The sequence below is a fragment of the Electrophorus electricus genome, chromosome 2 (genome assembly GCF_013358815.1).
Source record: "Electrophorus electricus isolate fEleEle1 chromosome 2, fEleEle1.pri, whole genome shotgun sequence".
NCBI lineage: Eukaryota > Metazoa > Chordata > Actinopteri > Gymnotiformes > Gymnotidae > Electrophorus > Electrophorus electricus.
In genome coordinates this window covers 92,746-104,844 of record NC_049536.1, presented here as the reverse complement: position 1 = coordinate 104,844, position 12,099 = coordinate 92,746, and the positions used below count along the sequence as shown (strand labels likewise).

General features: G+C 42.9%; 2 protein-coding genes across 4 annotated transcripts; one reads left to right on the top strand and one right to left on the bottom strand.

Moving 5' to 3' along the window:
- Positions 1-2,061: 2,061 nt before the first annotated feature.
- Positions 2,062-6,979, top strand: ctss1 (cathepsin S, ortholog 1). Its single transcript, XM_027030174.1, has 8 exons — positions 2,062-2,143; positions 2,958-3,076; positions 3,241-3,363; positions 3,536-3,694; positions 3,847-4,071; positions 6,068-6,233; positions 6,408-6,513; positions 6,654-6,979. The coding sequence occupies exons 2-8, from the start codon at positions 2,960-2,962 to the stop codon at positions 6,748-6,750; spliced, it is 993 nt and encodes a 330-aa protein (XP_026885975.1). The 5' UTR covers positions 2,062-2,143; positions 2,958-2,959; the 3' UTR covers positions 6,751-6,979.
- On the bottom strand, positions 6,890-11,055 carry gpd1c (glycerol-3-phosphate dehydrogenase 1c). 3 transcript variants are annotated; one of them, XM_027030172.1, is made up of 8 exons: positions 10,948-11,055; positions 10,456-10,633; positions 9,885-10,025; positions 9,410-9,548; positions 9,086-9,198; positions 8,751-8,984; positions 7,791-7,897; positions 6,890-7,036 (listed from the first exon to the last, which is right to left on the bottom strand). In XM_027030172.1, the coding sequence occupies exons 1-8, from the start codon at positions 10,986-10,988 to the stop codon at positions 6,970-6,972; spliced, it is 1,020 nt and encodes a 339-aa protein (XP_026885973.1). In that variant the 5' UTR covers positions 10,989-11,055; the 3' UTR covers positions 6,890-6,969. The 3 variants fall into 3 exon arrangements, with proteins under 3 accessions (XP_026885973.1, XP_026885974.1, XP_026885972.1); XM_027030173.2 differs by having other exon boundaries at positions 6,963-7,663; positions 10,495-10,633; XM_027030171.2 differs by having other exon boundaries at positions 6,966-7,663.
- Between the last annotated feature and the right edge of the window lie 1,044 nt (positions 11,056-12,099).

Below are 12,099 nucleotides of genomic sequence, written 5' to 3'. Positions count from 1 at the left end.
TCTCAGAATGCTTGACTGACATCGTGTCATGGATGACAGCCCACCACTTGAAGCTCAACCCCAGTAAAACAGAGCTTCTGTTCATCCCAGGTACTCCCAACCCTTACCATGACCTCACAGTTTCCCTCAGCAACGCCCTGGTATCACCATCCGAAGCTGCCCGTAGCCTGGGCATAACTTTGGACAACCAGTTGTCATTCTCAACTCATGTTTCTAATCTAACCCGGTCTAATCTAACCCTTTCTCTCACAGGAAGCTACCCAGGTGCTTGTGCAATCTCTTGTGATCTCAAAGCTAGACTACTGCAACTCACTACTTGCTGGTCTTCCTCTAAGAGCCATCAAACCTCTACAACCAGAATGCAGCAGCACGACTGGTCTTCAATCTTTCTAAGTTTACATGTTACTCCACTGCTGCGCTCCATTCATTGGCTCCCAGTAGCTGCACGTATCAGATTTAAAACCTTAATGCTTGCCTACAAAGCCAAAAATGGACCATACATGAGGTTAATGGTCAAAGCCCGATCTGTACCTCGAGTACTTTGAACCTCAAGTACAGCTCGGCTTGAAATACCTTGCTTCGGGACTCATGGACGACAACCATCAAGACTATTTTCTGTCCTGGCTCCAAGATGGTGGAATGAACTCCCACTTGCTGTCTGGACAGCAGAGTCCCTTGCAGTCTTCAAACGCAGACTCAAGACCCATCTATTTGCAGAATATTTAAAGGACAACTGACACTGCTCCTATAGTGCCTGATTATGATAGTACCTATTGTACGGTATTGTTTATTATGTTGTTTAACAAACTCTAGCACTTATTGTTTATTGCACTTATCATTGTTTAAGATGGACCTTATGTATTTTGTAGTTCTGTGTATCAGCATTGATCCCTGTATTTCTACAGTATTCTAGTTCATTGGTATGTTGGACTCTAACTTACTGTACTGTACTAGGATATTCTATTAGTAAATGATAAAGCACTTTTGTAAGTCTCTCTGGAGAAGAGTGTCTGCTAAATGCCGTAAATGTAAATGTCCCATTACCGTCCTCAGAGAGTGGAGGAGAATATCTCCTCATCTTTCAACTCTCTGATGGATCTCTGAGGAATGACATTGCCAGGGAGTCGCATTACACATATAGAGGGAATTCCTAACCTTCAGTTACTGGACCTACTTCCCTAAGAATCAATTCATTAATGGCATTTTAAATTACTTTAAAAAGTAATTAATTTTTAAAAACCGGCAATTCTATAGCGCTTGGCTCTCATGGTTCATTATAAAAGCTAGCTTAGAGCTGATTTGTGAAAAACACTTCACTAATAAGTAGGAATATCCACTTTTTTTCCAGTCATACATTTACCTTTAAATTTATGTTTACAGAATTTAGCAACTTATAGACATGCTTTATTGTCTCAAGTGAAGTTAGACCCAGAAGTGTAAGGATACAACAAGGAACAAGGTTTTTATTTCTATTTTTTACAATAATGTGTGTCTATATGTCCTCACCACACACCCAGCATCCAACTCCATAATCCCACTAATATAAACCCAATTTCTAATCCCACAGACCACTGGCCAATGTCTAGTCGCACCAACCTCTAGCCGATGTCTAATTAAACCAATCCTAAACTAACATCGAATCCCATATTTGGTTATTGCCCAAATACACTAATCAATACTCAACATCCAAAAACACCAATCTGTTCCCAACATACAGTCCCACCAAACTATTCCAACCCCATAACCTACACCAAACATCCAACCTGATATTCCACCTCCAGATTCTGTATTTTAGCCAAACTACCCCAATCTGATAGACATGTTGTAACTTTAGTCATGTTGACACCTTCAGAATCAAATTACAATTTTTATACTTTTGTAATAAATTATAAAGGACATAAAACTCTTAAATTTCAGATGTATTAGAAATAATCTTCCCTCAGTTACTAATCAGATGTAACTGATTTACATTACATGGGAGAGCGAGAGAGACAGAGAGAGACAGACAGACATGCATTTTAAGGAAATACTCCTTCCTGTTTTAGTGCACAACTAAGGGCTGCTTACACAAGTGTACGGTGACCAGAGCCTTTCTCTACGTCTCCTTCTAACACTCTGCTTCTGTCCCTCTTAACCTGAATAGGTAAGACTCTTCAAAAATATCATACACACATACAGCAGGGTTAGGGGTACATACAGCAGGGTTAGGGGTACATACAGCAGGGGTAGTGGTACATACAGTAGGGTTAGGGGTATATACAGCAGGATTAGGGGTGTATACAGCAGCCTTGGGGGTACCACCAACATACGTACACAAACATACAAACACACCGACATGCATACACAAACATACAAACACAAGAATGCATGTGGAAACACACACACACACACACAGATTATATACCTTGTAAGGATGTGGGCTCATACATGTCACACACATTAGAACTAAGTACATGTTACAACTGTAATCTTGTCCACACTAGCCAGAACTGTTTTTGTCATCTTGGTGTTAAAGTATAAAGGTGAGATGGTGGTCGTCTGATGGATGAAGCTGTTGGACTCCTCTCTGATGTCTGACCACACTTCTGCCTAAACTCTAACATGTTTTGACCCCTGCCATGCTGAAATGAGTTCAACAGTCTCTCTCTCTCTCTCATTCTCCTTCTCTTGGGGTGATAATGTGTGAGCAGTTTTTTCTTGAGTAAAGGAAATGGCAAACTGCTGTAATGGTAACACATCTGCTGCTGTTAACTGGTTCTGCATATCTGTGTGCACATTTGTGCTATTTATATTTGTGTTGTGTGAGGGTGTATTTGTGTATTGAACTTGTGCACACGTGTGTGTGTGTGTGTGTGTGTGTGTGTGTGTGTGTGCTGTTGTGTGTGTGTAAGACTGTATTGAACTTGTGCTGTCATGTGCATGTGTGTGCATGCATGTGTGTGCGTTTGTACGTACAGAAATGTCTGTGGGTCAGCTGTGTCTGACTCTGATGCTTGGTCAGGTGAGCTATGGAATGAATCTCAACCGCTATTGGCTGTCTTGGAAAACTGAATACAATAAAACATACAGCACAGTGGTAAGAGCCCCCATATATATACATACACACACACACACACACACACACACACACACATACGTTTGTCAAGGTAAACTAGGTATTTTTCAATGGAGGCCAATAAAGCATTAGGACATGTTACAGTTTTGTTGAAAATGTCCATGTGCCATGTGTGTGTCCGTCAGTGGGAGGAAACATGGAGGAGAGCAGTTTGGCAGCAGAATGTTGTAGAAATGATCAAACACAATGTTGCAGCATCAGAAGGACAGCACACCTACACCCTGGGAACGAATCACCTCTCAGACATGGTACGATCCACCACCGTTCCTCCCCACACCCAGATGATATGGAATGATCCCTGTGTTCATACAGTGTGAAAGCTGTATCTCTGTCCATCTGAACAAGAACAGCTTTTTATTACCAAGGACATATTGATATGTATGTGTGTGTGTGTGTGTGCACGCGCGCATGTGTGTGTAGACAGCAGATGAAGTGAATGTACAGCTGAACGGTCTGCGGCCGGAACATCTTCCTCCTGGTGGCACAAACGTCAGTTTCACTTTCCTGAGTGAAATGCACCTGATTCCCCTGACAGTGGACTGGACTGAGAAGGGTCTGGTCAGCCCTGTGGAGAACCAGGTGTGTGTGTGTAAGTGTGTGTGTGTGTTGGTCAGCCCTGTAGAGAACCAGGTGTGTGTGTTGGTCAGCCCTGTGGACAACCAGGTGTGTGTGCATGTGTGTGTGTGTGTGTGTGTGTGTGCGCGCGCACGTGTGTGTGTGTGTGTGTGCAGGGTCCATGCGGGTCTTGCTGGGCCTTCAGTGCAGTGGGAGCGCTGGAGGGACAGATGAAAAAGCATACAGGCCTTCTGGTTCCTCTCAGCCCACAAAATCTGGTGGATTGCAGCGTTGCCATCGGCAATCACGGCTGCAAAGGGGGATATCTCAGCAAGGCCTTTACTTACATCATTCAAAACCAAGGAATCGACTCAGACTGTGTCTATCCCTACGAACACAGGGTGTATACACAGACAGACACACACAGACACACACACATACATCTACTCAAACAGCATCTATCCCTACAAACACAGGGTGCATACACACACACACACAGTTTTTAAATATGTATATATGGATATGTACAGGTCCATCTCAATAAATTAGAATATCATCGAAAGGTTAATTTATGTCAGTAATTCAATTCAAAAAGTGAAACTCGTATATTATATAGATTCATTACACACAGAGTGATCTATTTCAAGCGTTTATTTCTTTTAATGGGCTGTAGTAGCTCAGTGGTTAAGGTACTGGACTTGTAATCGGAAGGTTGCTTTCCCCTTTCCCCAACTTACAGCCTCAAGTTCATCAGCCCTTTACAAATAGGGCAGTGGTAGCTCAGTGGTTAAAGTACTTGACTTGTAATCAGAAGGTTGCTTGTTCAAGCCCCACCACTGCCAAGTTGCTGCTGTTAGGCCCCAGGGCAAGGCCCTTAATCCTCAATTGCTCACGTTGTCATAATTGTAAGTTGCTTTGCATAAAAGTGTCAGCTGAATGAATAATGTTGATGATTATGGCCTACAGCCAATGAAAACCCAAAAGTCAGTATCTCAGAAAAGTAGAATATTCTATAAGACTAATTTAAAAAAATTATTTTTAATACATAAATGTTGGCCTACTGAAAAGTATGTACAGTATATGCACTCAATACTTGTTCAGGGCTCCTTTTGCATGAATTACTGCATCAATGCATTGTGGCATGGAGGCGATCAGCCTGTGGCACTGTTGAGGTGTTATGGAAGCCCAGGTTGCTTTGGGGTTTAGGTCATGTGAGTTTACTGGCCAATCAAACACAGTGATACTGTGGTTATTAAACCCGGTATTGGAACTTTTGGCAGTGTGGGCAGGTGCTAAGTCCTGCTGAAAAATGAAATCTGCATCTCCATAAAGCTTGTCAGCAGAGGGAGTGCTCTAAAATGTCCTGGTAGACAGCTGTGCTGACTTTGGACTTGATATAACACAGTGGACCAACACTAGCAGATGACATGGCTCCCCAAACCATCACTGATTGTGGAAACTTCACACTAGACCTCAAGCAGCTTGGATTGTGTGCCTCTCTACTCTTCCTCCAGACTCTGGGACCTTGATTTCCAAATTAAATGCAAAATTTACTTTAATCTGAAAACAGGACTTTGGACCACTGAGCTACAGTCCAGTCCTTTGTCTCCTTGGCCCAGGTAAGACACTTCTGACGTTGTCTCTGGGTTATGAGTGACTTGACACAAGGAATGCGACAGTTGTAGGCCACGTCCTGGATATGTCTGTGTGTGGTGGCTCCAGCAGCAGTCCACTCCTTGTGAATCTCCCCCAAATTCTTGAATCACCTTTTCTTGATAATCATTTCAAGGCTGTAATTTTCACTGTTGCTTGTGCACTTTTTTCTATCACACTTTTGCCTTCCACTCAACTTTCCATTTATATGCTTGGATTACAGCACTCTGAACAGCCAGTTTCTTTAGCAATGACCTTTTGTGGCTTACCCTCCATGTGGAGGGTTTCAATGATTGCCTTCTGGACAACTGTCAAGTCAGCAGTCTTCCCCATGATTGTGTAGCCTACTGAACCAGACAGAGGGACCATTTAACTGCTTAGGAAACCTTTTCAGATGTTTTGTGTTGATTAGCTGATTAGAGTGTGACACCATCAGTCTACAATATTGAACTTTTTCACAACATTCAAATTTTCTGATACACTGACATTTGGGTTTTCATTGGCTGTAGGGCATAATCATCAACATTAAAAGAAATAAACATTTGAAATAGATCACTGTGTGTAATTAATCTATGAGTTTCACTTTTTGAATTGAATTACTGACATAAATGAACTTTTTGATGATATTCTAATTTATTGAGATGCATCTGTACATACACGTACAGGCTTTGAATATGTATATATATGCACAAACACACACACACACACACAGCTGTGTGAACCTTGCTTTTGATGTGTATGCAGGAGGGGAGATGTCGTTATACTGTGCGGGGAAGAGCTGCTTACTGTTCGGGTTTCCAAATTCTTCCACGGAATAATGAGTTAGCACTGATGCACGCGGTGGCCATGGTGGGGCCCGTGTCTGTGGGCATCAACGCCAACCTGCCTTCATTCCACAGATACAGAAGTGGTGAGTCTGTCTGTCTCTGTCTGTCTCTGTCTCTCTCTCTCTCTCACACACACACACACACACACTTGCACTCATTACTACTAGCCTACCTAAAGTCAACACTGCACTGTATGGAGAGCAGTGGTCTCAAACACTACCCATACACACTACACATCTTTAATAACTGTTTTTCAGGCATTTACAATGATCCATTATGTAACTCTCGCCTCGTTAACCATGCTGTTTTGGTGGTGGGCTATGGAACAGAGAAAGGACAAGACTATTGGCTTATCAAAAACAGGTACACGCACGCACTTTTCTAATCTCCCTAAGATAAAGTCCCGAGTGTCTCCTTTCAATACTCTGGTGCCATCTTGTGGCCAGTTTTACAAGCGTCTCGATATAACAGATGTATAATGAACCGTTCTCTCTGTCACTCAGCTGGGGTACCGCATGGGGAGAGAAGGGATTTTTTCGATTACCCCGCAACAAAAACCAGTGTGGGGTTGCCACATTTGCCATTTACCCGACACTCTGAACCCCTCCTCCCTTTACTCTCCATCTTTCTTTCCCCTCTTTTCTCTCTCTTGTATGAAGAAAATCTCTGTGCGTAATTGTACTTTAGCTTTGATGATTTTTTGATGAAGTTTTTTTTTGTTTATAATACAAACTCAAGATCAATGAAACAAATTGATGGCACTTTTATTTCACATTTAGGAAAAGTGTTACTAGATTCTAAAACAATTTAATAAAATGGTTAAACCCCATTTGTGCATCTAAGGTGTGAATCCTCAGGTTCTGTTCCACATCTGGCGTAGTACGACCTTAATGGAAGTACAAAGATGGCATATAGTATGTAGATCAAAATAAACATTATTCATAAAACAAACTAACAGGGACAGGATGTTAGTGTCTATAGCACTGCAGTGGGAAATGTCTGAACTGCAGTGGGAACATCAGCACTGCAGTAGGGAATGTCGGCACTACAGAGTAAACGTCGGCACTGCAGTGCAGCACACAAGGTCTTGGTTCACTTTTACTATGACACGCTTGTGAAAGTGTAGATATACTGACATGACCCAGTGTTGAGAAAAGCTCTTATCACGAAACAGGAAGTGTTTGCACCTGTAGCGGATCTACAGCATAAATAAAGGACAGTGTTTTATAGTGACATGTTCTAAATTATCAAACGTCATGAGGCTGAGAAGTCACATGTAAAGGATTCTAGAATGGCATGTATGATTCTGGAATTTCACATGTGATTCAAGGATGTCACGTGTGATTCAGGAACGTCACGTGTGATTCTCTAGTGTAAAGTGTGTAAGGAGTTTCTGGAGGACGGTGTATGTTAGGATCACATGTGCTGTGGATGGTTCTGGAGGCAGCTGATGAAGCATTTCACATCCTTCCCCTCAAAACAGACCTGATACACAGACACAAACAGGGGGAATCTACACACACACACACACACACACACACACACACACACACACACACACACACACACACACACACACACACATAAACACATCTGCTATGCTGATGGTTGAGGAAGATGATGGGAAGATGATGACGTACTTGTTCACCATGCTCTTCTTCTCGAGGATCTTGTAAACTTCAGCCGATGTTTGAGGCCCCTGAAGTTTCTGACCATTCAGCATCTCAGCCTCCAGCTCAGCTATTGACTAGGACACAACACACACCAGCCGGCTCACGTCACTACAACACACACCAGCCAGCTCATATTACTATACCTGTGTTGTACTCCATACAAAACACGTTACTATTCATAACACTCACATGCAATCTCCATGTGAAAACTGATCGGATCATTTCTGGTTGAGAGCACGTTTGGCGTGATTATACTATTTTTTGCCCTGTTTTCTTTCCTGCATCATAAATCTTTTTTTTGGTCTCCTGTTCTTCACTCTACACTACGACTCTCCTCACAAGTGTCTTCGTTGCCTGTTCTGTGTGTGTGTGTGTTATTGGGTGAGTTTTTAATCACTCTTTAAAGTTGTTGGCTGTCAGCACTTTATATTTGGTTGCTATGTGTATCCTTGCTGTTCATAGGCTGGCTGTTGATTGGTACAGCGATATGGCTAACGTAGCATGGTAAACAGGTCCGAGTCACACCAGCCACGGCTTTTTCGACCGATGCGGACTGGTTCCCTCTCAATCCCTCTCAAAGATCTGCCATGATGTTTTCTGCTTGTGTTCTGCCTCTTTTTTCCCCTTTTTGTTTGGAGTATCTGTGGCTGGCCTACCTGCCTGTCACTACTGAACTTTGGTGTTCTGGTACACACCATCTCAACTCTGCAGCCTCTGTTCCCGTTATCATCTGGCCTTCCACCTACCTGCTCTGTTCCTGTTATCATCTGGCCTTCCACCTACCTGCTCTGTCAGTCTCTTGATGTCGCTCGGTGTCCGTGATGTATTCATCGCTCCTACAGACCTCAGTTCTCTACACTCATCTGTCTCTGCTGTTCCTGTTACCTGAATGCTACCAGAGAGGGTTGGGGGATAGTTGAGTCTGACCTTGTTGGAGGTGACGAAGGCCTCCGCGATGCGGCGGTTGCGTCCTCCGTAGCAGGTGGTGATGAGGTCAGCAATGCCGCAGCTCTCCAGGAAGGTGGCAGAGCTGACAGGGGTCTGGCAGAACATCTTGGCAAAGGCCACCATCTCCATCAGGCCCAGACGGATCACAGCTGCCTTGGTGTTATCACCAAAACCCAGGCCATCACAGAAGCCTGCTCCTATGGCCACGATATTCTAACACACCATACACACCACACGTACACACACACTACGTTATATACAGACATACAAAGTGTGTGTGTGTGTGTGTTTGTGTGTGTGTGTGTGTGAGGTACCTTCAGTGCTCCACAAAGCTCTACAGTGTTACTGTCTGACACCACAGTGATGCGGAAGTTTGGAGTCTGCATCAGCTCTTTAAATAACAGACCGTTACGCTCATTACAGGCACCTGCATACCAAACACACACATCACACCGGATCAGAATGGTGTTTATGTTATCTGTATGAGTGGTGTGTGCAATGGGTTTTGAAGAGGTGGATGTATGTATCTATACTTGGGAGAGGATGTGAATGTTTGGGGGAGGGGGTGTACACAAGCAAATGTGTTTTAAGTGGTGTGTGCATGTGCAGTAAGAGAAGAGGTGTGTTTGGTGACACACCAATGGTGGTTTCACAGAAGTTGTTGTCAGCCACCTCACTGGCGATGTTGGCTCCCATCAGAACACTGATATCAATATCCAGCTTCTCCCTAATGATGTCAGATATCAGAGTCAAGCCTGTAGGGCTCTCATCTATACCCTGTGGGGGGGGGGACAGAGCAGAAGGGAGATGGGGGGGCAGGGAGAGAAGACAACTAATTTAAAATGATCAGTTTTGTGTGCTATTTATTTATTTTATTAGATTTTATTTGTGTTTAATGCACTCACCAACAAAACATCACAAAGAACTCACTAGTTTAAGCAGCTTTGATCTTAAAAATAAGATTTTGATCATTTTGACTGACTGTGGCCTAATAATCTCTGACCTTAATAAATTTGATTCCGATAGCTCTGACCTTAATGAGGGAGATTCCGATGGCTCTGATTGGCCCTTACCTTACTGAGTGAGATTATGATGGCTCTGATTGGCTCTGACCTTAATGAGTGAGATTCCGATGGCTCCTGGTTTAATGTGCGGCTTCATCTGGTCACAGAGTTTCCTAATGAATTGGTGAGGGATGACAAAGACGAGGAAATCTGCTCCAGTTACAGCCTCTGTTACATCTGCCACAGCAATCTGAAAGAGTTAGAGTGGTCTACATATGCACCAGTCTGGAAGACAGTTTATGTGTGTGTATATATGTATTTATAACCCTAACTCTGTGTTCAGACAGGTTGTGTGTGTATTTATAACCCTAACTCTGTGTTCAGACAGGTTGTGTGTGTATTTATAACCCTAACTCTGTGTGCAGACAGGTTGTGTTCTCAGTCTTGCTCACTCCAATGTCACCTGTGAGGACATTCACACTAAAGATCCTTATTTCACTCTGACAGAGTGAGAACAAAAGGTGAAACCTGTTCTTACGTGTCATTAATTGGACAAAGTTCACCAGTTCATCTGTGTTTCCTTATCTTTCTGACCCACTGCAAAGATAGACTTGCAATAGAAATGCTGCCTTTGGTTCTATAATTCATGCAGTCTAAGTAACAAATGTAAGGACTCCTACCACATTTTTAGGAAGTTTGTGGCCTGGTAAATATTTTACATTCTCGTGCTCTGTGTTGATGATTTCGGTCAGTTTCCTCCCACTGATGTTCTCCTCATACACCCACATGTTCACCAGAGGCTGGAAGCGATTGGATGCTTTCACATTCTCTCCAATGATTTTGGCAATTGCAGATCCCCTACAGAAACAGAGAGAGCTGTGTCTTACCCATTCAACACTCTAACACAAACCACATTCCTAAAACCTATTTTAAACTATTTTCCTTGAGCTGGTTGCTTGTTTCTCCCTGTCTCTTACACACTTTCTCATACACACATTTCTCAGGTTGGTCTCTGTACATTTCTGTCAGTCACGTTTGCTCTCTCACCCCAGCACCTTTCATTAAAATAGCTTAACTGTGCCATTACAAAACTCGGAGACTCGTATTCACTTTCCTGCCTTTTTACTAGGGCATAGCATAAAAACACAATAATTCATGCTATATTCGCGTACCAGTTTCCAGAACCCACGACACACACTTTCTTCGCAGGCATGCTGTTTTGCTCCGCTGAGTTTGATCTAAGTTTGTGTTTCTGTTCCTGGTGAAGTTTGTTTTGACTTCCTGGCACGCCCCTTGGTGGGTGCGCGCGCGTGCTCGCGCAGTTTCGAGCGCATTGTCGGCCTACAAGAAACTAAAACCGAAATAAATCTAATACACGGCGCTCGGTAAGATATTATGGAAGATTACTTTTTAAAAGTAATAATCATTAAAGAAGCGCAAATGCGCTCCCAGACTGAGTTATCTGAGAACAGGCATGTGTTTGTTCCTCACTTCACACCAGGGTTTGTATTCTTACAAACATTTATGGTATTTAACAGACACTCTAACCCTAACCTGAACACTCTAACCTTAACCTAACCCTAACCTAACCTAACCCTAACCCTGTTCTCTGATAACAGATGTGTGTTTGTTCTTCTCTCCAGGGTTTATACAAGCAAGATGATCATGTGGAACAGAACTCAGTGATTGACTGTAATAGTGCAGCTGTATGTGCAAAGTTGGTTTTAATTGAACTGAACTCCACTGTATTCCACCCAGATTAGGAGGTCACTCTCGTGCTTTCCTGCTCATACCATCTCGTGGAGGGTTGCATTACAAACATTTATGGAATTTAACAGATGCTCTAACTCTAACCCTAACCCCTTACCCTAACTCTAACCTTAACCCTAGCTTTACTCTGAGCTGATCAGAGTAAATGATTATGATTTTAATATGTATGCCTTTATGATTAAGCATCTTGCTGGGAAACAAACTTGCACACATTTTTCAGTTAATCATCATTTGGTACAACATTTTGATTAACACCTGCACGTGTTCTCTTGCGGGATGGGTCTCGGACATGTGCACACCATCGGGACAAGACTAGGACCTCTAGAAAGTTGGATTAGACATTAATTGCTTATTTTTTCAGTTTTAAATTCATTTTTCTCTTAAAATTGTTATTTTGGTGGCCGTTGTCAGCCAGAGGAGGATGCCCCCCCCCCCCCTTGTCTTGTTTCCTCTCAAGGTTTCTTCTTCACGCTCTAGGGAATTTTTCCTCATCACTGTCATCTGTGGTTTGCTCACTGGGGGCTTGGACTTGGACATTTGTAAAACTGCTTTGT

Bases quoted from the DNA above. Each gene is read 5' to 3' on its own strand.
- ctss1 (XM_027030174.1), top strand. From the start codon at position 2,960: ATGTCTGTGGGTCAGCTGTGTCTGACTCTGATGCTTGGTCAGGTGAGC. The intron at 3,695-3,846 runs GTGTGTGTGTGT...GTGTGTGTGCAG, and splicing joins TCAGCCCTGTGGAGAACCAG to GGTCCATGCGGGTCTTGCTG. The intron at 4,072-6,067 runs GTGTATACACAG...ATGTGTATGCAG, and splicing joins TCTATCCCTACGAACACAGG to GAGGGGAGATGTCGTTATAC.
- gpd1c (XM_027030171.2), bottom strand. From the start codon at position 10,988: ATGCCTGCGAAGAAAGTGTGTGTCGTGGGTTCTGGAAACTG. The intron at 10,026-10,455 runs GTAGGAGTCCTT...TAACTCTTTCAG, and splicing joins ACAAACTTCCTAAAAATGTG to ATTGCTGTGGCAGATGTAAC. The intron at 7,664-7,790 runs GTACGTCATCAT...GTGTGTGTGTAG, and splicing joins AAGAAGAGCATGGTGAACAA to ATTCCCCCTGTTTGTGTCTG.